Source organism: Lepeophtheirus salmonis, chromosome 1 (assembly GCF_016086655.4).
Source record: "Lepeophtheirus salmonis chromosome 1, UVic_Lsal_1.4, whole genome shotgun sequence".
Classification (NCBI taxonomy): domain Eukaryota; kingdom Metazoa; phylum Arthropoda; class Copepoda; order Siphonostomatoida; family Caligidae; genus Lepeophtheirus; species Lepeophtheirus salmonis.
The window spans coordinates 9563775-9590887 of NC_052131.2; the positions used below are offsets into that span (position 1 = coordinate 9563775).

At 30.2% G+C, this 27113-nt stretch overlaps 1 protein-coding gene and 2 long non-coding RNA genes across 6 annotated transcripts; 1 reads left to right on the forward strand and 2 right to left on the reverse strand.

Moving 5' to 3' along the window:
• Positions 1-13539: 13539 nt before the first annotated feature.
• On the reverse strand, positions 13540-13972 carry LOC121116483 (uncharacterized). The gene is made up of 2 exons (XR_005863876.2): positions 13839-13972; positions 13540-13655 (listed from the first exon to the last, which is right to left on the reverse strand). It is a non-coding gene; the product is annotated as an uncharacterized lncRNA (long non-coding RNA).
• A 2690-nt stretch (positions 13973-16662) lies between these two features.
• LOC121116499 (uncharacterized) lies at positions 16663-26244 on the forward strand. 4 transcript variants are annotated; one of them, XR_011779718.1, is made up of 5 exons: positions 16710-17132; positions 19774-19960; positions 23995-24145; positions 24316-24982; positions 25048-26244. XR_011779718.1 is itself a non-coding variant. In XM_071887726.1 (3 exons), the coding sequence occupies exons 1-3, from the start codon at positions 16872-16874 to the stop codon at positions 24057-24059; spliced, it is 513 nt and encodes a 170-aa protein (XP_071743827.1). In that variant the 5' UTR covers positions 16663-16871; the 3' UTR covers positions 24060-26244. The 4 variants fall into 4 exon arrangements, 2 of the variants coding, with proteins under 2 accessions (XP_071743827.1, XP_040566682.1); XR_011779717.1 differs by having other exon boundaries at positions 24316-26244; XM_071887726.1 differs by having other exon boundaries at positions 16663-17132; positions 23995-26244.
• LOC121116510 (uncharacterized) lies at positions 24758-26962 on the reverse strand. The gene is made up of 3 exons (XR_005863887.2): positions 26801-26962; positions 24960-25226; positions 24758-24891 (listed from the first exon to the last, which is right to left on the reverse strand). It is a non-coding gene; the product is annotated as an uncharacterized lncRNA (long non-coding RNA).
• Between the last annotated feature and the right edge of the window lie 151 nt (positions 26963-27113).

Consider the following 27113-nt stretch of genomic DNA (forward strand, 5'->3'; position numbering starts at 1 on the left):
AGAATGATATTTTTCTATTAATTCTGAATTACATTTGTGTTTTTTTTTTTGACAAATTATCATTAATATCCATCACCAAATTATTCTGATTAATCCTTTGGAGGTGCCACAAATAGCCCTGAAAGTAAGCAAAAATTCTTTGTCAAAATGCAAAAATTATAAATTGATTGAATTTATTTAAAAGGATTCATATCGGGGCCAAAATATTTTTCATAAATCAAATGAAGGTTTAAACTATAGCTAATATTCTTAAATATCTCAAGACACCCAAGAATTTTCAATGCAAAGTCAATGATTGACCAAAATATGTCCTTAAAACATTGGGATGTATGTATATATGATGTAAAATTAAAGAAATAATTTTCCCTTTTCTTGATATTTGTTCAAGATTGTTTTTGAGTTTAACACGCCTTGTGTCCTTGAAATAATCTTGTTGGCAATAAAGAAAATGAGTGATGCAAATTAGAAGTGTTAATTATGATATTAATTAAATATTAAGCTATTTGTAAGACTTTTTTTTTTCTTAATCTTTCCCAAAGGTTCATAAATAATTTGAAAGTTGACAATTTCATCCAAATAGATACTTGAATAAACAAGAACAGGTACATAACTATAACACCCACTCAATGATTAAGATTTTTGCCTACAAATAGTCTTGATGTGTGACATCCAGGTAAAGTTAATTTTTAAGGCACCATATGATAATTAAGTTTGTAACATCAGATGGAGACACTTACACTTGATGGATCCATTAAATTTAATATAGAAATGCTACCTACATTGAGATTTGATAGTATTCGTAAATTCTTGGTCATTTGAGGTTTTGGGTGTTTATCTATATTTTTTTGCGACAAGGACATGGAATCATATATCAGTTATTATAATGGTTCCTTTTGGACTGGCTCCGTATATAAAAATGAAGTTTGTGGCCTGCTTTTATTCAAATATGAAATTCCCCCCTATTTCATTACATTGTTTTATATTATTTATTTCTTATATGCAGTATATTTAGTTTATGAGAGACACTTCAGGTGTCTAAAAATGTAAATCTTTTATCCACTCATAGGTCTTATCAGACATATCTTAAAATCAAAATACAACCTATGCTTCAATTTCTTATAAGATATATCTGTAATTTGCATGATCAGCTTTTCCCCCCTCTTCTTTAAAAAATGAGTACTTATATGAGTAAATGCAAAGAGACTCTAAGTTGCGGTTTCTTATTATAATTTAATTTCGAATTTTTTTTTTCGAAAAGAAATCTCGTATCCTTGTTTTTGTTAGTTTTGTTATAATTACCTTCACCAACGAACTTGAAAGGAGGTTATGATCCCCCCCGGTTTGTTTGTTAGTCAACAGGATTCCGGAAAAAGTTAGTAAGATTTTGATGAAATTTGGTACGAAGATTATACATGGTGACGGTAAGAGCCCATTAAATTTTGAGAGGTCATGGTAATTCAAAACGTAAAAAATGCTTAATCGACCATAACTTTGTAATAAATTGAGATACATCACTCAATTTGATTTTTTACGGAGATTTTGGGCTCTAGCGAGTGCCCATTCTAGTTTTGTTTGTTTTTTTACGTTAAAGTCAGAATCTAGTCAGCACCGGTTTTACAGTGAGCAAAGGTAAAATGGGGATCTACTGAGGGACGTAGTTCAGTGTACAACGGGCTCGGGAGAAATTATTTCTATGAACTGAATATGTGTAGGTTCGATTTACGGTCACTTCTGGAGAAGGAAATATACACTATACAAATAATACTAGAAACCTGTAAGCGAAGGCTTAATCGCGCCCGCTATGAAGGGGGCAGAAGAACTGAAAAATTACACAGTGACATAACATAAGTTGATAAGTCCATTTTTCAACCAATTGGATATTTTTATGAAAAAAAACTCGTTTATTAGATTTAAATAGTCGAATGTATATCTATACTTAAAAACAGCCCTGTCATAGGCTTGATATTGGAATTAAATAATCTTATAAGAACTCTGATTTATGAATTTCATAAACCTGATTTTTGAAATAGGTATATGTTTGACCATTTAAAACTTATAAATACTTTTTTTCCCATAAAAATATGTAATTGCTGTAATTTCTCAGTTCTTCTGCCCATTTGTAGTGGGCGCGCATGAACTTTCACTTACAGGTTTCTAGCATTACTATTATATGCATTATGTATGTCGGGGTGGAGTCTATTAGGTGTATTTTTGCGTTTGGAGGTTTGTCCTAAGAAATTGGGTGACCTTTTCAAATGTTTCATATTTCCACGATAGCACTACATGTCTTAGCTATCAATTTCACCAAGGCAGGATTAATTTGTAATTGAAAAGTAATTAAGAAAATTTCAATTTAAGAAAAAAGTGAGGTACACAAATTTGACTGTATAGGTAGGCTTAAATGGGTATATCATGCTTTTTCGTGCATAACTAAAAAAACAAAAAAAACATTCCCTTTAGAAAAAAACAAACAAAAACAAGAAAGCTTATTTTTATCTGAATACTTTTACCTACATTTTGATACTAAAGTTAATTATGATTAAGCTTACTGTTTTGTGTAGAATTCTATTTCAAAAAAGGAATTATTGTCAGTTTTATAATATGAAGAATTTCCCATGATTTATTTTACATTGAAGAAAAAGCAATATCTTAATCAAAAGAAATTGAGTTATGTCCCAAAGTTATGGTAGATTATACATTTTTTACGTTTTTGTGTTACTTTTACCTCTCAAAATTTATTGGCCTCTCACTGTGAACAGGTATAATATTCCTAACAAGTTTGATCAAAGTCGATATATAGCTTTTGCCTTAATCCTGGTGACTAACAAACAAACAAAATGAGGCAGGAAGTAAAAAGAAAATTTATTCGTCAGATTGTCTGAAAATGAAGCTGTTGTAATTTAACTCCTGAGTAGTGAACTCCCTTTATTAATACATTCCGTTATTGTCAAAAACCTGTTTGAACATTTAAAATTGAAAATGAATGTTTGAGAGGAGATCAGCTAAGCTGTCATGACGTTTCGCTAAAGTAGCTGCGAGAAGCTATGAGAGGAAATAAGTAAACAAAAAGGTCACTCTGTATCTAGCAATGATATAGACAGGAATTACTCCAATGTCGATCCTCAATTCTTCTCCGAGTCCAACAAGGACTTAAACTTACAATACCACAACAAATCTTCAGAGTACTCTTAGTCTTTCAGGTACACACGGTGTTACCTCTCAAACACAAAAATATACCTTCTATTTGGACGTCAGTTCTCAATGTTTCTGGGGTTTTTTTTTCTTCTCCGAATCAGTGTTATGCACGTTGATTGGTTAATTTAAAATTAACATCATATTGTTTTTGTTGGAGTTCCATTATTTGCACAACCATACAATTTCTCATTTGAATACTCAGCACGCTGAGAGGAATACACTTCGTGGATAAGAATTTATATTATTTTATCATTGGGTTTTAATTTCGATATTCTATTGCTAATCATAAGTTGAATTGTCGATATTTGAACCAAATTGAAAAGAACTAGAGATTCTTTTCAAATTTTTAGTAGTTGGCAAAATCATTAATCCAGAAGAAACTATTTCCTCATATAAAACTGGACTTGTTGTTTGCCACAATGTAGTAATGCCCGACACTTGAGTAGAGTATCCCCTTGTATTTTTTGCTTCGAACTAAGCCCTATTTGCTCTCTTAAAAATTATAAATGAATATTCGGCGTATATTTATTCAAATATTCATTTAATGTATCTAAAAGAGATTCTTGTATATTGTCAAAGTTTTGTTGGTATAAGTTGTGGCTCAAAAACGCTAAAATATTAAAAACTTCGGAAAAATTTAAAATTTTTCTTTAAGAGGAAATATAAATAATTTTTTTGGTTTAGAATGTTTAATTGCCCAAAAATCATCACAAAAGTCATATCTTTTTTTATAAATGAACGGAATTCTATAAAAAGAAAGTCGTTTTAGTGGTTTTTTACAAAGACATGAGATTGGAAAATGTGGAAGGTAGTGCATATTAATTTTCTGATCAAGAGTGATCATGGAAAAATTATTTGGTTTCAGTACCCCGAGACACTTTTTGTCTGCTACAATGGATAGAATTATCAAAGAACAAGTTAATTTAACTTGGATAGTAGAATCGAAATGTGAAAACGGTCACTATTTACAGAATTTCTTGGATATTATATCCTATAAAATGTTTAACTTGTTTGCGAAAAATCATACATAGGAAATTAACAGCAAAGTGCATTTTTCAAAGAAAAGAAAAGAATCGTTAAAAAAAATGCCAAAAAATGAAACAGCTATAATCAAATTAACAGTGAATATTTAAGTATGTTTTAAAATGGGTTAGTATTTAGAAATTCACATAATGACTACAATTTTTTGTATTCTCTAATTGAATAGGTCTGTAAAATTATAAATGTATTCTTTTTTAATAATATTAAGTGCATAATCCTCACACAAATCCTTACAAAGAGGAAACAATTATTATGCAGTTGGGACTATATCGAACATCCCATTAATTCATCATCCATCAGTAGCACACTAAGGTAAGGTCGAGAATTAATTCATGAATAGATTAAAGTCTATGTTATATTCATTCACTTGAGACTTGAAAGATCACGATACAAAACAATATGAGCTCTTCTATTTCTTTGTGAGTATATCCATGGTTACTAAAGAGGAATACTCCGAGGGTTGAGCTTCTTTACGATCTTCATCTAAAACATTATATATAGTATTACATTTACTCCATCTGACCTCGGAAGCTTCTTTGAAGTCCATATACAATAAATAATGTATATCTTCTTCTATACGAATGACCAGGACACGAATCTACGCACATTGTGTTCAATAGAATAATTTATCCCAAGCGCGTTGTCCATTGAACAGCGTCGCTCCATTTCTTCTCAATGCTTCGACCCCTTCAGTTCGGGCGATCATTAAAATGGAGCGGTTGTATATTATATGAAATTTATTCTAATGAATTAAAAAAAAACATTGTGCTATAAACTTCAAATAACATACCAACAAATATGCATGAAAAAGTTGTCTAGATGATAAGTCTATTTTTTATTTTTGTCAAAAGATTGTCAAAACGAAATTTGTGAAGAAAATTAGCAAAAACTTTTTGTCCTAATTTTGCAAAAAAGTAATAAATAACATTTATTGACATTGTAAAGGGAAACAAAAACCTATTAATATTTTATTCGTACCTACAAAAAGTTATGGGGAATAGTATTTTCTAAATAATAAACAGCGATAACTGGTTCATTTTTGCAAATATTGCAAAAATTAAGTTAATTGATTACGGAAATTTAAAAATACCATACTAATTAATGTTAGAATCTAAAATTATATGTACAAAATGCATCGTTTTGTGGAGTTCTTTCTTAAAAATTGACGTTTGATGAAAAAAAGAGACAAAAAATGAAAAAATATTCCGACATAAATGACAGATATTCTAGTTAAACAACAATTTTTATATGTCAAATTTATAGGTAAACAAATCTCCTAACAAATTTCTACAAACTTTATTTCATTTACGAACTCAATATTTAATTAAAAGTTCATTTTTTTGGACCTAAAAAAACAAAATTGCACTTTTCACCGATTTCTTTTTTTGCCCATAACTTTTTTGATTTTGAATAAATTTAGAAACCCCAAGGTAACTACTATTACGAGGTATGTAATAAAATTTCTGCGGGCCCTCCTTTTTAAATTGTCGTACCGTACAGACCACTTGTCAACCTAAATAGAACGTTTGCTTTTGTGACGTCAGAGTCGATGTGAAGAGTTTTAATAGTAATTAGTAATAAATAACTATTACATTAAATTCATAAATCTTGCTAGTTAATAAAGTTGTATTTTAATATGTTGAATTAAAAAAAATATTTCAGATCGTGGCAGAATGTATGTGAAACTCTTCATAATGGAACACAAGTTGAGCTTAGTTATCGGTTATTTTTGCATTTTTCTATCGTGTATACTTAACGATGAATTACTAAGGAAATCCATGACTTGACATTAAATTACAATAGAAAAGGATGCACCAGTTTTTGTTTTTTTAAACATTTGCTTGAATGACGTTCAGTAAGAATTAATGAATAAGAAGTAGAGTCAAGTACTATAATATATTTGTTAATATTACGACCATTTAAGAAATAAATTATTTTTACCATAATTAGTTATAAATTCAATCGTCCATTAATTGGAAAAATCCGACGATTTTCCAGATATCACGAAAATTTATTTTGATACTATTTCAATACAATATTTTATTTTTCGCAGATAAATAATCATACTATTATTTTATTCTCGAATTCAGATTATATTCATTCGTGGATTGATAAATCCTGGGAAGCAACCCATTTTCTGCGACTATGATTGCCCGGTAACAAAGGAGCTACTTTTCAATGTTATTTTAGAATTAGAAAATAATATAATTCGTATTATTGGAATGGTTTCTGCAATTGGATCTAAAAATATCTGCTTTTGGACAGAATTAGGATTATTTATTGATACTTTTCCAATCCTTTCAACAAAGGTAAACGTATATTTCCGTTTTTAGATGTCCCTCACTTACTGATTTCATTGATCAGGGCCTTCAATTAGAGGATAAAACTCTCATTTTAATCGAGACAATTAGAAAACTATTAGATAAGAATAATGAGGAGCTTCGAATATGTCCTAAATTGAGTTCGGATTATTTAAATGTAGTTTGAAATGCCAGAAAAGGGGTTAGGCCAGCCGCTGAATTATTTGGTCATACTATAGCTAGTGCCATTCGATAAGCAGGATCAATTTAAACATAAATTTGCTGATTTTATTGAACTTGTAGATAAATGGTTGGATGTTATGAACAGTTTGCAACCTATAATAAATAAAAGTTTTGGATGTAGTTATTGGGTTAATTCGGAGGAGCAAAGATAAATGTGGTTGGAAAAATGAAACAAATTAAAAGGAATCACAATAACGAAATTATCCTATCCAAATCATCTATGTTAAAGTCTTCCCGAAAAGGCATAATTATTTAAAGAAAGTCGATAATGTTGTTATATGAAGATTTAAAAAATGAAATTAAGCTTCCTTATGTATTGACATCTTGCATAAATCAGGATTGCAATGAAAACTTTTTTTTCTAGAATTATATACATTGGACGAACTAACTCATCTTAATGTTGTAGAACCAAATCAATTTCGTATTATTGTAACCAGTTGCTTTGAAAAGATTATTGTTAAAAACGCTCCAGTTAATTTTCAAAATGACGATCACTCTCATTCCATGATTCAACAAGTCACAGGGAGTATATTGGATGAAAAAGATTCAAGAGAAAATGATGAATCTATAACAGAAGAAACGTTCGATGATATTGAAGATTTTGATTTTTACAATTTTATTATTATTATTTTTTTTTTCAAGAATAAGAAGAACACAAAAACACACAATCTGATAGTGAAGATGGAAATAGAAACTACAATGTAAGAGATTTTGCAAGTATTCCCAATAAAATCAACTGTCAGGAAGAGGGATTTATATATGTTGTGGGGTAAATAGCCAAAAATCTCCTCCCTAAATTCCCATCATTAGGAATACAAACCTCAAATCTTAATGTTCTGCCTAGTCCATGGCAACAAGCTATATCAAGAGAGGGATTGATTCAACCATCTACATAATTTATATGCTTTTCAAAAAAGTAAGAAAGACGAATTTAATCCATTCCCCAGCAACAATGTAGATACTAAACCATTTGTAATGGATAGACGGATAAAAATTATTTATTGGAAATACCATGATGAACCTCGTGAAGTTATCAAAATATAAATACGTACTTGAACATTTATTCGACTAAAATATACTAATAAATTAAATATGAGCTATATAAAAAATAAATTAGCTAGGAAAATAGGAAAGATTTTGTCTTAAAAATTAATTAAATATCAATTTTTCCCCCTATTCTAGTTTATTTTTATTGCAAGACTTGAAGTAATTAATGTATTTTTTTATGTTTTTGAATTATAGATAATTTCCATTTATAATATTTTATTTTTAAAATATATTTAGTTTTAAAACTGAAAAGCACTTCATAATTATGCGTGAATTCAATCAGTGAATTTAATAGTATATCGACTATTACCTCATGCTCTATCAAGAAAGGAAAACTCTTGGTGGAAGCATAGAGTATAGAGTGACAAAGTTTAAGTTGATGGGGCTGCAGTAGTGGATTATGAGTCAGCTGTTGTCCGGGGGCATAGTTATGTTATGAATTGAATCTGGTTAGCTATTAATACTTATTGCTTATTAGTTATCAGTAACAACTAAAATTTTTAAATATCGCATAGATGGTTAATGCCATGCTTATGTAATTTTGTCATATGATAGATGAAATATTTTAGTTGAATAATTTACGTTTCAAACAAGTGCTAGAAGTACCGTTTCGATAATGAATACGGTTATTCGAGAATTGATTAATATATATGTACTTAATTTTATTTATTTTTGTATTAAAAAAACGTAGAAAATAAAAAAAAACAAAAAAATTAATTAATAGAAGTTGTAGCACATACATAAAACTATAATTTAAAATAAACAAAAATATTTTTATCCAAAGCTAGACAAAAGTTTAGGATTTGTTGGAATGAAAAAAGAGGCTATTATTATGTTAATAGAAATAAAGGATTAAATATCGCATAGATGGTTAATGCTAGCTTTATAAAATTCGTCAAATGATAGATGGAATACTTTGTTTTAATATTTAATAGATCATAATAGTAAAATAATGATAATTGCCTCCACGACCTCTTCATTCAAAATTATATTAAGTCATACCTCATATGTACGTCATAAATAAAGTTATTGTATTACTATAAAAGTAAAAAGCATTGAATGATCACTTCATGTTTTTTCCCCTTATAATAATAAATTTGATTGATTTTCTGCCCCCGACAATAGCTGAAATGAAATGCTGCGAGGACAGCGCCCTTAAGCAATCTATAGTTATCTATGGGCGAAAGACACACATCTGTCCAAAATATGCGTAATTGGCATACCTTGTATTTCTAGTTACTTGAGAAAACATAGTTGATACTTATAGTTGTTTTTTGAGACGCCGGTCACTTTTTAATGTATAACTTATCCCCCTATCTAGTCTCCTTGAGCTCTAAAAAACGGGTTTTGTGTTTTTTTTTAATAATCTCCCTTCCCCCAAAAAATTGCTACCCCCATCTTGGACTAACCAGAAGCCAAAAGAGACACCCATGCAAAGTTTCATCCTCCTAGGTTCAATGGTGTGGGCACTCATGAAGGAACCACAGACAAAAACTCTATTTTATATATACGAGTATACAGATTATTTTAAATCCGCACCCTTGAAATAAAAAAAGTAAGTACTGCCGTAGATCGTGTTCCTTGGATATCTTAGTGCTCCCCCTCCATGATATATTGTTTCCCCCCCCCCCTTTTTCTTCATAGACGTGTACAATAATAGTTGTAACATTTCGTTCTAAAGAGACAGCTGTCGAAGAGTTATTTATTAGCAAGCAAATAACTTGTGACCCTACTACTTTAGTTTTATTCTTCTACCTCATATCTACCTACTCGAACTGTGACATCAACCTGCAACAATATGGCTTTTTGGGTCTTAGGAGGATTAAAACTGTGCTGAGATTGACTATAAAAGACTCCATGCAGCCAGGCTTCATTATATGATTTACCCATATGCTGATTCTTCTTTTTTTGAGCTAATTTTAATTAAACCAGCAAGTATCGTTTATTTTTCTACTTTTTCTAGTCTTTGTGGAGAACTCGAATAAAGTTGTATTAAAAATACTATTGTTCTTCTGCTCTCCTTTTCTCATTCAACAAAAATTGAGTTTTTGAGTTTATATGGAAGTATTGGTGAAGGATCGAGACACAGAGAATATATATATGATAACATTACTCTACATCAGGGGTCGGCAATCTATGGCACACGTGCCACTGCTGGCACGCAGAGGCATATTTACTGGCATGGGCAAATTAGAACATATTTATATTTAGTTTGGGTGTTTTTTTACCGTTATTGTTGGTAGTGGGACACTCATTGATTATAAATGTTGAAGTTGGCAATCCCTGTCTCAAAGGTTACCTACCCCTGCTCCTCTACATAGATTAAGCAGGCTACAAACTGATATTATATTATTTTTTTACCATACAGATAAAAACATAGAGTGATGATGTGAAGATGAAGTTGACTTCGTAAAAAAAAAAAAAATAGAATGTAGTTTAGCAAAACATACTAATTGTACTAGTTACGAGATATGCTAGAGGGCCCTTCAAATAATTTTATGTTTCTCACTGTATCTTACATTTGATTATATTTATCTTTATAGAACTGGATCGGGAGTGATAAATATAAAAATACCTTCTTTTTTTTTCATTGTTGGTGAATTAACATTTGCCCTCAATTTTTTTTGAAGTACATCATCTCAGCTGTTGAAGTTTTATCATAAACTCTTTCAAAAAGACAAAATAAAGTCAGTTGGTATCATTCTTTATTTACTTCGTTTGTATTTTCTTCAATCCTAGCTAAGAGTAAAGAAAATATAAAGATAGCTATGATCGTTGGACCGAATAATCGTTGGAAGGGAGAGAATGATTAGAAATGCAGTCCTAAGGCCGATCCAACACTAGTAAAAAGAGATGCAGGAAATAAAAACTAAGCTTTGCATATTTACATGCAATCTAACATTAGGTATTACATGAAAGCTAACATTATGTATGCCTTCTGAGAGTAAACTAAAGTTTAAAGAAACTTTATTCATTTAAGTCTTTGATATAAATTATAGAGCACTTTGGTTTTTTTGTATCCTATTTCAATGTGTTTGCTTGTAAATTGTCAATTTTGTACCCTTTTTATCCCATATTAGTGCTCTGGACAATAGTAATTGGTAAAACTCGAATTAGCTCATAATTAAGTAGTGAATAAGTCTATTGATTAATTATTGAAGAATATGTAGTCACACAATTTTTGGGAATAATGAACCAAATACCAACTGATTTTGGGTCTTTAATTATAAGTTTTTTTTGGAAAAGGAAATGTTGTTAGATTCAATGAGGAAGGCTTTGTGTTGAATTTATGTAATCCTAACAGAAAACAATTACTTGGCATATTGCAAACTATATGCAAGTAAAGAACAACGCGTTGTCGGCTATGTGTTAGCATATTTATACTCCGTTTTTACAGCTAACATTATTTGGTTATGGGTTAAATATTATTTTTGTAAATGTTCAGTGTTAAATTGTTAGAATATAGCTTGTTGTTTCTTGCTTCGTATTTAAACACTAGCAATGGAGAAAGAAAATTTAGAGGCGGCAAGGATTTTTACTTGGCCTCTAGACTTTGATCTGGATAAATTTTGATGCAGCTGTTGTGTTTAGTCTACTAGTAGATATTGTGTTAAAATGCAGAGGGAATAATTCAACCAATTAAATTGATGGCTGTTTTTATAAAATACTATCCCTTAAGCACACCAAAATTAACAGCTATAGACATCAGGACAGTCCTTCCCACAGCTTATTGTTTCTATACTTTCTTCCTTTATTACGCTAGAATATTATCGTTATTAATTTTTGCTCAGCATTTTAACACTTGCAAGTTTATATAAATACATTCTCAGAAGAGCCACCTTTGAAAAATTTCAGGCTTCTACGCCCAACGGCGTGGATACCTATAAAGGACACGCTCACAAACTCTATTAAATACATAGAGATACTATTTTTTCAATCTTTTACAAACATTGTACATTGTTTTTTCCAATGGACAATATGTTTTGGCAAGAGTCCAAGAATTTAAAGGTGCATTTATCAAATTACAAAAATAAGGAAAATATTTAAACAAAAGTGACCTCTATCAATATGTTTTTCGAAAAATTCTTATTTCTTTAAACACTTACATCTTGCCCATTTTTCAATTTATATTTTGCTCATTTATTGTGTTTATATGCCATACTATGCTAAATAGGAAATAATGCTTGCATCTCTCTCCCAAATGGGATGCGTTTCCAATATTATTTTCTCATTGTTAATAGAAAAAAACGTGTTCTTTTCTGACTGATTCAAAAAAGATCATTTTTTGAAAAAAAGAAAGACTTTTGAAATATCTATATATATAGATTAGTTATTTGTTCATAGATGGAGCTCATTCATAACTTCTTTCATTTTTCGAGAATGACATTAATTTATGATAAAAAGATTAAAGAATCGAGTTATTTATTATAGACTATGGCATCATACAACGGAAAATAATCGTTTAGTTAGGACTAGAAATGAGGTGGGAAAAACACTAAATGAAACATTTTTTGTATTTTACTTACCTTGTTGGCAAATCCTACTAGGATTACAATGCCAAATTTGTGTATAACTTTTTGAAAGAGTTGATGCAATAATTCTTATTAACCTGGTGTCAATACTGTTTCATTAAAATTTCATTATTTTTAAACAGATTCGAGTGAATTCAATGTAATTTACAACGGATCTAAAATATCTCAGACTACAGAAGAAGAAAAAATAATATCCATTCTAGGGATAGGTTTGTGTATCATTCATCAGCAGTAAAGCATTTAACCAAGTAGCGCATCTAGCACTGTTAGCCTGAGAAAATAGTATGGTCTATTGTTGCCATAATATTTCGTAAGATATCGCTTTCTATGACGTCACTCATTTATTTCTTGTTATTACTACTTAGTATTAATAAGTTTGAATAAGTAATAATACGTATGTAATTTATTCTAGTCTTAAATATATTATATTTACATATTATAAAGCAAATTTGAACCAAATTACTCCCAAATAATGGGTCATTGTAGCGTCCGAGGATGCCAAAATAGAACTGACTTAAAATTCCTAAAGCTTCATGGAAACGTTCGCTTTTTATATTTGCCATTCCAAAAAATCCAAAAGAAGTCGCATGAAGAAATAAATAGATATCAAATCTTAAATATATTCCTAATTGGAAACCTGCTGACCATTATATATGTGAAAATCATGTTGAACATGACATCACCAAAGGACATAAAGCCCGATGATGTTCCAACCATAACCTATGGGTTTAAAACTGATCACACCTATGGTATGAAAGCTCAATTTGCTTTGGAAGAAGAAATGGATTTCTTAGCCTCTTCTGATGATATGATACAGGAAGTATCAACAATGACACACTTGGATTTGGATATGATGAGAGTTGAGTCTTTGTGTCATGATTATCATAATTACTTACACAAGATTAAAGAGCAAGACAGCATAATAACTTCACTTTAAAACACTATTGAACTAATGAAAAAAGAGGTAAGTAATTTACAGAAGGGAAGTATATCGCGGGTAAAAATATTTCATGATGATATCCTAAAAAATCTCAGTGTATACAACTCGAAAAATAGAAAATTTACTAATGAGTCAATTAAAGACGCCCTCAAATTAAGAATGGTAAATCTGGTTATGAATTATTAAGAGAATATTTACCTCATCCATGTGTAAGAACCCTTCAGAAAAGGTAAACTTTACATATATAAAATTCTCTATTGTATAATAATGTTTCTCTAAATATATTTATATATTAAATTGCTTTTCTTTAGATTCTTTGATTACTTTTTGTATTTTGACCATTTAACCATTAAAAACCTATTAATTGGAGAGAAAAGGGAAATTAAAAAAAGTTGAATCAACCGCCACCTCCTCTGCTAAATCAAATTCCTCCTCCAATAGACACATTTTTTAAATGTTAATGGATCAGAGTAAAGGAGTTATTCTTTAGATCAGAGGTGCAGCAAGTTTTTTGATACCAAAGTATCTATAAAAACATACCTCCTCTCTTTTTTTCCTGATAAGGAGGCCGACCAGTTCCTTGGAAGTTAGTTTCCCGGTCCTTTGGGTCTTTCTTCTTATCAATTATTCTTTTTTTTGGCTGGTGGTTCATGTTCCGAAAATTTTCTTTTTCGGAACTTAATCCCTTTAATGACGTTATTAAGGGCCTTTCCACCTTAGCCACCTCTAAAATGGCCTTCACATAATCCTTGGACAGCAGGAGTTTTAGATCCACGTCATGATATCAAACATTATACTCTTTTTCAAGGAGTCTTTCATGGGATAGAGAAGAGCCCGGATTTTATTGATCCTAAAGCTGGTTTCAACCCTTCGCTGGCACTGAAGGAAGTCCCAAAGAAGAAGACCAACCTTCTTAATTCCCTCATGATCTTGCATTCATTTCCCCATGGAGAGATCAATCTTGAACAAAGAGTTCAATTTGTTCAACAAGGCCTCCCTCATTGCTCAATTCAGGTAAAATTTTCATTTAAGGTTTCACTCCATCTCCAATAAAAATTATTTTAAATTGCATTTACTAGGTCGAAATAATTTTGATTTCTTAAAGTGTCATCCCGAATATCCTCTACTAAAGGATGAATTATTTTCTCTTCTTCTTCCGATTTACTCATTCTAATCATAACAATCCGTATTACTTCATCTCTGTAGTAGCCAACTTCTTCTTGAAGATGTCCATTAATTTCTGGAAATGACACAGGTGCCCTTGATAATGCGTTTGGGATCTCATGATCCTTTCCTCCATTCTTCCATAAATTGATAGATGGACAACTTAAGTTTATACTTTTAAGGAGAGTCTCTCCTTCAAGCCGTAGCATATAATAGGCAATGATTTGATTTGTTGGAAAATGAATGTCTTCAATAAATAGATGGATAATAAAAATAATCACTTTTTGCTGATTTTTACGTTTTTAATAATATAACTCTAAGAAAATATGTAAAATAATTTAAGAAGTACATCATTCTGATTTTGAAATTGGTTTTTAAAAAAATATTCTCAAATAAGAAATGGAGGTAAGTGCATAATCTTTCGAAAGTATTAATATATTTTCTGCAAAAAATGGCTAAATATAAGAAACAATAACATTGATAGATGTGAGTATACAATTTTAGTAATGTGGTCTGTGCCCCAAGATGTTTCTCTTTACCTTAATTGTACAGGGCAATCATGATACTTTGATAATAAAATGTATTATTCAAAAAGAGTTATATTTTAGTTAAATGTCCTTTTTGGTATTCATTTGGTTTTACCTATACTTTTTGTACAAAAACTATGCAAAATCATCAAAAAAATGCATTTTGAACAAATTTTATGGCCGATAAGGCAGGGTATAGGAAATATTTAGATCCCTAAAAACTGATTTTTGAGCTTCTCACATCTTAAAGCATGGGAAAAATTTGGGAAACATATCAAATTTCAAAAAATTATTTTTTTTAATAGGTCTAACCCAACATAATAAGATACCCCACAACCTCTCAATGGGAGGACATATGACGTCACCACACAGTCACATTTAAAACCAAATTACACATTAGGGATTGCATCAAATAACAATAGAACCCTGGAATTCAATCGTCTCAGAACTCGACATATTCGAAGTTCCACGCCAAATAGCTAAAACATTTTTGCATTTGAGTTTGAACAAAACTTCAGAATCTGACCCGACTCACGTGCCTTTCTACACCAATTAGAGTTTGTACTTCAGTCACATGTTGACATTATTATTTAGAGGGTTTTTACCATTCTAAGTTGACTGTGTTGCAAACTATGACTGTATTTTAGTTATTTTTGTGGTTATATGTATTGTTTTAGACAAAAAAAATAGGTCCCATTAAATAAATAGCAGAATTATTTTAATATAATAAGACCAAATTAAAAAACAGAAAAAAACACTTGATGATTGATTAATCTCTTTTCAGTTAATTCTTATGATGAGAATTTATTTAGAACTCGATTGCATCGCTTCTTGATGCTCTTTCTGTAACGAATTAGAGTCCATTTTCGGGGTGTTACTGCTTAATGGGATTCAAAATAAAGTATTGTTTTTTATTTAATTTATCTTTAGGGTTTTTTTTTTTTAAATTTGATCTAAGAATAAGCTAAGATTTGTATTTGCTTATTCCCGGGCTGAGTTTTTATGAATTACAAAAAAAAAAAAAAAAACCAACAGAAAATAAACTTTTTTTCGTCATTTTTGTTGACTTATAATTTTGTGAATGTTTGCTTCTCCCATATGTATTACATCTTTTATTAGATGTAGATGGTAGAAGTAGGCTTTACAAATGTGAAATAGATCTTGAGGAAGTAGAAAAGACGAGTCTATTTCTGTACTCTTTCTAAAATATATATACATTTTTAATTTTGTCAGGATATGTAGATCATTTTTATTTATAAAAAAAAATCGTTAAAACGTTGCATGATTTCCTCTCATAATATATTGAAGGAAGAGTAGCGAATATCATACTATAATAATATTAAGGAGGGGACAAAAGGAGTGCCAGGGTCTTTTTCTTCGTCTATGGTGGCCCTCTTTTTCCGGTTAAAAAAAACAAATATAATTTCCTGGCTTTCTATTAGATTAACAACAATAACAACACGTATGTACGTTATACTGTGGCTGAGAAGGTAAGGCAGGCGTGTATGCTCCATAAGAAAGTAGGAAGAGTGTTCAGATAGAACTCCACACCCTCATTCACTTAATACTAATGATAGACAGCAAGGAGTGAAGGGAGCAGGAGCTGACTGCTTTCACATTTCCTCTCTCTCTCTCTCTCTATCTAACTCCCTCAATATAGTTGTATACTATTTATTACTCCAAGTGTAGTCACTAACAGAGCAAAATTGATTTACGTTTCATTCAAGTTTTTGTGTAGGAAAATACTAGACTCAACATCTTTTTCAAAAAGGCACACATTTTTGTATACAAGATATAGAGTGCTTCATTTGAACAACAAAGTTCACAATTCCAAGTGAGTGAAAGTGATGAAAAGGAAAAAATCCTTGGGACTTCCGTGATCATGACAAAGTTACATTTAATCAACATTATTTTCTTATACGCAATCCATGGATTGCTTATAACTACAACGACTGCTTACCCAAGCTACGTGGATGGGCCACCTGAGGACGCTATTCTCTGTCCCCTTGCTCAGTATACGGATGCTAATGGAGAGAATGTTCAAGAGTATTTTCAATGCCCGGGACTAGATGATCCAAAGGACTATAAATCCTGCTGTGAGGAAAAATGTTGTCCCTACACCAACGTGGACTCCATTCTACAAGTAATAATGAATTAATAGCTTGTTGCATTCACGATTTATTTAATTAGTTATTGACCTTATTTTTTTATTTGATCACACAAGTAAGTGTGTACTTTGTAATAATTTTAATGTAGAATAAGTTACAATCGTTCGATGTGTTAAAATGCGGTATCTTATGAGGACATGATGCATTCAATACTTGTTTTCTTTTACACGACTCAATTTGCAAAAGTCTAATATTCAATATACTTGCTATGAAAACATGAAAATGTATGTATTTAATATTTACATTGACAAAGCCTCATTAATCATTATTTGTCAAGATTAATTTTCAATGATTATAATTTATTCATTTATGATACAACTTTAAGCTCCCCTTCCGGCTTAAATATGAGTTACTACACTGACATCATAACTAACTATATTATTTGAAATGAACATAAATCAATTCAAACTAAGAATTGCTTAAGAGTCAAAAGAAATTAATATCTAATTATTTTAGAACAAAATAAATAGCACTATATTTAACATACAAAATTGTACACTTTCATTAATGAATATTGCATGATCAAATTAATTTGCTTTAAAAATTATTCTATAAAGCATAAGTTTTGATTACTCTTTTGTTTAAAGAATTTTTGATTGAAATTATCTTTGACTTAAAGGTTTTACTTTATTGCCAGAATACAAACAATATATTTTTTTGTGAGTGACTAAAGTGTCGTAGCTCGCAATCCTTTAGAGATGCAAAGCAAAAAGACATTTGGAAAAATCAAAGGACCACTTATATTAAAACCAGTCCCGTAATTACAATAAAAAGTCATCCTCCCCCTCAATTGAATTTGAAGTCCCCTTCTTAAATATAGGTCTGTTAAAGGAACTTGATTCCTCGAATCAACTTATTACTTATGTAATCATAAGCAAGTCCTTTATTCCACAAACATTAAAATTTTATTTGTAGTCAGCTGTTGATTTTATATTACTCTTGCACTTATTGCCCTTCTGAACGATGATTTGTAAGGGTGGATTAGATTTATTTGGTCTGTAAACAATTATCTACTATTAAATGGAGAATATTTTCATCTAGCAAGAATTAGACAACTGATTTTGGGGCCATTTTTTTCTTTCTATTGTATTATTTTAGTCTTATTTAAATGCAATATAACCAGTCTTATTTTTTTCCTCTATGACTAGACAAAATGTATTCATCAACAAAAGTTTTTTTATGATGATTATGAGACTAAAACGGAACAAAAACATTTATTTTTAATGTTTTGTATGACTAAGGAGGAATATTTTCTTTTCTTGACGAAATAAAAACGATTTGTAATGTAGGAAAAACGGGACGAAATGTGATGAATGAAGACGAAATTAACATTTTATTAGACACTTTAAATGGATAACTTATGGAAAAGTTAGTATAATAAGGTTTAGCCCTTTTTAATACATTATTTGTGTATTCAAATAGGGTGACCATATTTTGATTTCCAAAAGAAGGACAAGGGGACTGATCCGTGTCGGGTTTCAGTTTTTTTTTTATAATATTTTGAAATTATTAAAACCCCATAATAAAATATGAATTGTACAATTTGATTCTTGATTTTTTTTATAAAATATATTTTATAACTTTTTTTTTTTTAGTCTTTTTATAAATCTAGTTTTACATTTTTCCAAAAGTAATCTTGAGCTATATGTCCCACAATACAACAGTCATTTTTTGAATTTATATTTTTTTTAAAGTACACGAACGCCCCTCACAGAATGTAAAAAGGGTTCGATTAGTCACCCTAAGGATTATCTAGTGTTGGTATAAAAAAATTGTCTTTGATCTAGTCCGACATCACTCTTTTTTTCGTTAGAAATATATATTTGAGTAGAAAAAATGTCGTTTTTATCTGTAAATAATATCTGACACTTTTTACTTTTATGAAAGGAAATTTCGGTTTACAAAAATGGAAGATTATTCTAAAAAAATTCTTATAAACTAGATTATTAGATTATAGAGTCGTACCTAAATCTGCTCAAGATAAATAAATGAAATGTGAACATTCTTTAAAAAAAAAAAAAAAAAACATTTCCGTTTGGTGTCTGAGCTGTTTTTATCTTTTTATTTTTCCAGGTATTACCCCTATCATAAATTTCCTCAAAAGAATCCTAAATATTTTTGTTATTTAAAACATTTATGTTGCTGGCCCGTCAACACAAAAGAGCTCTGGGAGGATTTCCTTAATAATGAACCCGGATTACATTTGTATTCTTAATCTTATTATCGAATAGTTATACTTATAAGTTATTTTGGAAAATGATTCGGAGACACCCCAAATTCTACGTAAATATCACAAAAATCCTTGATCCGTTATATAAATAAGATAAAATAGATTATATTGGAGGGACCATGTCAGGTCTAACAGAGTCTCATACATCAAATGAAGGCTCCAAACTATAGATAATATTCCTAGTAATATTAACCCACCCCATTAAGTATTATATAAATCCCATAATTGTCAAAGAAATAATGGAGCTTGAAGTAAAACAATATGAAGAATTTCTCCTTTGTTTAATTTTTATTTCAGATTGTTTTGTGTTGACACGCCACATATATACATATATATGTCATTCCTCACATATAGTTTTTACTAATTCTTTTTCGTCTCTCTTCCAGATCGACATTCGCATCGCCATGTTTATATCCTTGGCAGTCATAACTCTCTGCATCATATCAGGCATTACCATCATCATTTGCTGCTTTGTCTCAAGTTGTCCACTTTATGACACCTGCTCCGGGGATGCAAGTTGGGGATCCGATGGAGATTATGTGCCGGGTGATATGCATCCTCTAACCCTGAATGGTATGCCCTCTGAAACAGAGGAAAACCTTCAAAAGAAATATAAACTTTTAGCATTTGAATCAAATGTCAAAATATCTGATGAGGATGAGGACAGTGGGTGTCCCAAAATAGATCATGTCTAATTGAAAACACTCTCGTTTCTGTTATTTATTTTTTTGTATCTCTTTTATTAATTGTTCCTTTGAAAACAGCTGACCTTCTCCTACTAGCTATAGTAGAAGAAATTGAGAAACTGTGAAACACACAACCGGAAATTTATGATCTCAAAATACATATTTATAGACAGTATAATTAATTATAATTATACATATATTATTATTATTATTATAATCAATCTATAAAAATATTTACTCGTTTTTATACATTATTTAAGACATATATATATATAAATATATCTTTATATTTAATTTTCCTGAACAAAATCAATCATTAAAAGTCCATTGAAATAGATTATTGCATATTTTGTTCCATATCTTATAATAAAGCCAAGGTATTTTTTAAGCAGAAATAGGTTGGTAAAAAAATAGGAAAAAATTTCCATAATATCTGTTTGTTTGTATAGTATCACATTGTTTTCATGTTGACGATCCACATGTATGAGTTTAAAAAGAGTATTTATTTCAAAAAAAGATATAATTTCTATCCCGGTTTTTTGTTAATTTTTTCCTAACAGAGCGATAATTTTTCATACTCCAAAACAAAAAAAAATCTTTATATAAGGGTGGCTAGCGCCCCTTCAGTTCAACCCTTGCTATAATAATGTACATATGTGCAGATCCTATTCTTTTTTAATTCGACACCCTGAGCTATAGCTAACCCACTCGTTGCGGAATCTCATCTAAATTCACATTTATTATGTCATATAAGTGTTACTTTTTTTCTTTTTTAATATGTTGCACTGAGCTACAGCTACACATACTTGTTGTTAAAAATGAGTTATTGACAGACATACAAATAAATTATGCTTTATTCATATATATAAATATATACATATTTTATGGGAAAAAATCTACTCAATAATTATGCTTAAATAGCACAGTGAAGCATAGATCGATAGATTAATCGATCGATTTTTGACTTTTTGAGAATAATGGGTAATCAATAAACTATTTGTGATTTAATATTAAATCTAAAAAATCTTTCATATTCCAAAAATTTGGGCGTCACTGATATGCATTTAATCATTAGTAAATAATACCCTTATTTAAATTAGCTGTATGTTATATAAATTTAGAGAAATAATTATCAGATACACTATAGTTATAAGATATAGCCCATAGGCACCTATAAAATCTTATAAGCACCTAGGCGTCTATAATTTTTATAATTGCTTAGCAGGTACCTTTATCTAAGAATAGCGGATGTACGCCTTTCAGCACTGGAAAATATGTTGTTTACAAAAATCGATATTAGTGTCAGTTAAAAAAAATATACATTGGTCTAAATCTATTTATTAATACATTAAGTCATTCAAATATTGTGTGTAATAAGCCAAGCCCATTTTTATGAATATACAATAATAATTATTAATACCACATACACCTTCTAATGAGACATGACTCATAGACCATAGAATTATTCACTACTCAAAAAAAGAGAAAGCTCACAATTGATTATCATTGATTTTTGCAAACAGTATGTACATATATCAAATATTAGCACTTTGAGTAGGAAATATTCATATGTCTCTATTTTTGTATATTTGTGCTAATTTTGGTAAGCATTTTGAGTGACGAAATAATGACAAAAATGAGAGGACATGTTATTATTATTTTGAACAGAATCATGTACACATCACCTTACTTACAGTCTATTATAGTCTTTTAAATTGTAAATATATTTTCAAAAAAAAAGTATAGCTTATATTATATAATTTTAAAATTTAATGCAGAGCTATCGTTTAATAAGACTTAGTTAATAATGAGTGTTGCTTGTATAGGGTTCCTGTAATTTTTCGATTAAATTTTCTTTAAGGACATGCACTTACCGGTGTACGGTAACTTCGTATAAAACACATTCGTATAAGGACAATTCGTATAAAACATTTCTATATAAGGATATTTCGTATAAAAACAATTTCGTATAAAACCATTTTGTATAAATTTATGAGGAAACTTTAATAGACTTTATGAATTGTCATTTTGTAATCCAAATGTTGGGGGTGTTTTCAGGTACCGGCAATACTTAAATAACTACTAAGAACCCCTCACAACCCCCCCCCCCTCAATTGTACCCCGAATGTTAGGAGTATTTTTTGATTCTGCCGGGTACCAAAACGGGATGCACCTTACCACCAAAACTTGGCACTTGGCGGTACCCGAAAACACCCCTGACATTCGGGATACGATTGGGAGTTGTAAGGGACTCTCAGTAGTTTCTTCATGTATCGGCAGTGGTTGCATTCCTTTTTGGGACCCAACAGTATCCGAAAACGTCCCCGACATTCGGGGTACAATTGGGGGGTTATAAGGGGCTCTTAGTAGTTACTTATGTATTACCGGTACTCGAAAACACCCCAAACATTTGGGCTATAAAATGAAATACATAACGTATATGCCCCGTTTTCTCATAATTTTTTATAATATGGTTTTATACGAAATGTACTTATACAAAAATGGTTTATACGAATTGTCCTTACGAATATGTTTTATAAGAAATTACCTATTACCGCACTTACCATGTGCAACATGGGTATGTGGGATGCTACACCCCCATCTCCAGTTGACTCAAATCTTGTTTCCAAATTTGTCGATAAGACAATGGTTATTGCCAAACATTAAGTATACGTTTTCAAAATTTTATTTATTTTTTGTGACAAAGTGAAATTTAAAATTAATATTTATTGTTTTAAAATTTATTTTTCCAAAAAAACACATTCTTTCAAAATAGTCACTTTGGCAAAAAAAAAAACACCCCCACCCCCAAGTTAAACTCCTAGTGAATGTCCCTGGCACTTTTAACAGAGTGCCTACAGGATTTTAATTAAAGGAATTCTAACTCAGATATTTGATGACGTCAATTTTAATTTTATTCTACGGCAAAAGAGGAATCTTTAAAATCAATGCTCCCAAGAAAACGACCCAAACCAATAATACAAACTCAGTCTTCAGAGCTAACTGTCTTTGAGTCTCGCAATGATTCTTTGCCTCAGTCCAAATCAATAAATTTGCCAAGTAAAGGAAGAGCAGTAACCTTAAAGAAACAATATTTCAACCCAAAAGACATATGGTGTTCTTGCAACTATATTTGAACGGAGATATAATGTATTTGCTCCAAGTCAGTCAGATATCTTAAAAACGAGTTGTAAGAGAATGCCAGAAAATGGAAGCCAAGATTTTTCCAAAATTACAGAGTGGGGATCCTTATTGTATTCATTTCGAGGATACAAGACAGAAGCAGAGAAGAATATAATGTAGTTATGCTAAAAAACGCCACTTTGGAAATCAAACTTGGTGTCTTAAAATAGAAAAATGGGGATACACAAAGAATTGCATAAATCAATTGATGATTACGATGCCCGGAAAAATATTCACATGATTATCTGCAACACGACAGCAGTAAATACTGGGTATATAAATGAGATTGTAATGCGTATATAAGACAATATCATATTCAAAAGTTTTCAGAGGCCACAATATATTGGTTGTCAACACCACATTTTTGATAACTTTTTGAAACATACCATTAATTGAGCCTGAATTGAGTTACTCATTATTGAAAATATATCAATGAACTAAGAGTCACTTCGAAAAGATTATAACTAAGTTAAAATGGATGATATAGACAGAAGCGAAATCCCTGGATAGCCAGGGGATTTCATGTACTTATATCTTCATTATAAAAGAACTTTTTATTTACTTCAAATCAAGTGGAAGTGCATCTTAAAATCCCACTCACTTTTTTTCCACACACATAGGCCATCATTCTTATTCTTTTTTATTACAAACGTGCAAAAAAATTAGTTTACAATAGTTAATTAATTTTATATTAATTTGTTTCGTTATAACCTAATAATAATAAATAATTTATCATAGTGCAAAGTGTTCTGTTCCTGGATGCAATCAGGGTCATGCCTTCATTTCAAAGGATCCGGATGTGACCCTCCGCAGATTTTCCATAAAAGTCCAAAAAACCAGAAGATGAATGCTGTAATAAATAGAAAAATCCCTCCAACTGCCAACTTAGGTAAGCAATGCTCCCCAATACTATAAATATTGTTTGTGTATCACTAAGACCGCTTGTTTTTTCCTTATTTCCCATCTCCATTTAAGACATAAATAAAACTTCTGTTCCTTTAATATATTAAACATACATCTTTCTTGTCAAGACTTAATAATGTAGTTATAAATCCACAGACGGTTGAAAGACGATGCCATCCCTTCAAAGTGACCAAATCAGGTGAGCTACCTCAGCTCAGTACCTTCAAGACCAACACAGGTATCAACGAGCACCAAAATATTGCAATTGGAGAATGAGAGAAAATAAAGTTGGGTCTGGGGTATGCAATATTCATGGAAGAGAGAGTTCTAGGTGCTTAAAATTCCAAAAATTGCATTTTTCAAAATCATAAAATCAGATAAGAATGGTGTAGTGGAGGTGAAATTATTCCTCTCCATCACAATCTTATGTAACCGCATCGAACTAAATAAGAGCCTTGTATACCACTGCATAAATTCAGCCACTAAAATTAACTTTTGTCACTGAAGCCATGAATTGCAGCTTTTCTTGCAAATAGACATATCTTCAAGTCGGCAGAAATGGACCAGGTTCAATCTTCTAAGCTGTCATTCATAATGGAGCAAATGTCTCATCACTTCAAACAACCTATGTCTTTATGTCTGCTTCGGCAACAAAATGTGAATATGACTCTTGGAGAAGATGAAAAATGGCATTCATTTTCTCCAGCGTTGTTCTAATTAGGATGATGATATCTGGAAGGAACCCGAGATTATATTATTTAGGATTTTGCTCCTCTATAGATTGAAGATATTGAGCTTACATTATACGAAATAAGTCATAAGAGTATGATTCGAATTCATGAAATAATATATACCTATATATTAATTTTTTTCATTGTATAATTATAGCTTTGAACTTTCAACTAGAGGTTTACCCCTTTACTGGATATAGAGTATCACCTAGACATCCTTCCAAGTATCATAAAGGGTATTTAGAAATATTGGAAGTATCATCATGTTTTGTTTTTTTAATATCGATAAGTGCAAAAGAATTATTACAGCAGCACCATTCACTTCTTAAAGTTCGCCTAAAAAAGATAAATTGAGATCCTTAGTTAAAATTATCAATATGATATAAAAATTGTATGTTATGTAAGACCATTATGAAAATCTACTTACTATAAAATTGTCTTTTTGGGATATTCAACAATAGCAAGGATTAGTATTTACTATTGCTAGATATATATTACAATCATTCTTAATTCTTCAATGGGAAATTCTATTGGTTCTATGAATTATAATAACAGGAATTGCCTGTAGTTACCAAGAAAAGTTGCCATAGTTCATGCATTAATTTAAAGAAATCTACCTCTATAAAAAAAATGATTATACCTTCTACAAAAAACTAAAAGTGAATTGTTCATCTTTTTATCAATCTGTAATGCCATATTAACAATATAAATTTGTAAATGTACTCAGTTGTAGAGCAGTAAAAAACTTTGTATTTATTAAATATCCAGATACATATTTTCCTTAATTGTCATAATTCACTTCTTCAAGTCAATCTATATTTAATGCTGGAAAACGGATAATATCTAAAATTGTATCCCTGATAGCAAATCAATATGATATACAAATTTAGACTATTATAGAAAAATTATCCCTGCTATATCACTTCCTTTAGAAGAAAGTCAACAATAGCGTGGAAAAGTATTTTATATTGCATAATATCCTTGAAAAAATATCAACAACTTGCAAATCTCGCCACTGTTTCTCTAATTATATTTCTAAAATCGTTATTAAACTTTGCAACGTTGGTATGAATATTTTTGCATTGCTTAGATAGGATGATATATTTGCCATAATCAAGAAACCAAAAGAAACAGCTTAAATAAACATAAAATTTAACAGATTATTATTATTGAAATATTATATTTTTTATAATTGCAAACGGAATAAAAACTATTATTAAAACTAATGTATATAAAAAGTAAATATGTTAAATGATTATCGAAAGTAATATTAATAATGTCATAATTTGTCTGGGTATAAAATGTAAATATTAAATTACGTTAAAAAATAAATTAGAATAAGTTAAGAAATCAATTAATTTAATATCGTTCTACATTTTTAGGAGTCATATAACATTTATTAACCAATGTTCATCCTCGTCATTTCTCATTTCATAAGCAATAACTAATAAGGAAAGAAAAAAACAGGCCTCTGTGTGTGAATCAGAGAATATATAGAGAGACGAAATTATAGTTGATGGCGATGCATAGGTGGATTATATGAGTCAGCTGTTGTCGGGGGCATAGTTATGTTATGAATTGAATCTTGTTAGCTATTAATACTTATCGGCTATTAGTTATCACTAGTAACAACTAAAATGCTTTAATATCGCATGGATGGTTAATGCCATGCTTATGTAATTTTGTCAGATGATAGATGACACATTTTGATTGAATAGTTTACATTTCAAACAAGTGCCAAAAGTACCGTTTCTATAATGAATACGGTCATTCGAGAATTGATTAATATATACTTAATGTTATTTATTTTTTTATTTAAAAAAAACGTTGAAAATTAAAAAAAAACTAATTAATGGAAGTTGTAGCACATACATTAAACTACAGTTTAAAATAAACAAAAATATTTTTACCTATTCCTCAACAAAAATTTATGATTTGTTTGAATTAAGAGATACCATTATTATTTCTATAGAAATAATGGATTAAATATCGCATTAATGACAACTAGAAGAACTTATAGTAGTCCTTAATGATAATTTTCTTCTCGTGTTGGGTCGGTCCATTACCGTTCTGAGTAGATCACGAGATCAACTCAGTCGGTGGGTCTAAAAAATTAACCAATAATAAATTCATAGTCTCGTCACTCCGTTAGGCATTGGTTTACAGATTGAAGACGTAGCGATAGACCACAAAGAAAGAAGCTTTTAAAAATATATAACCGGC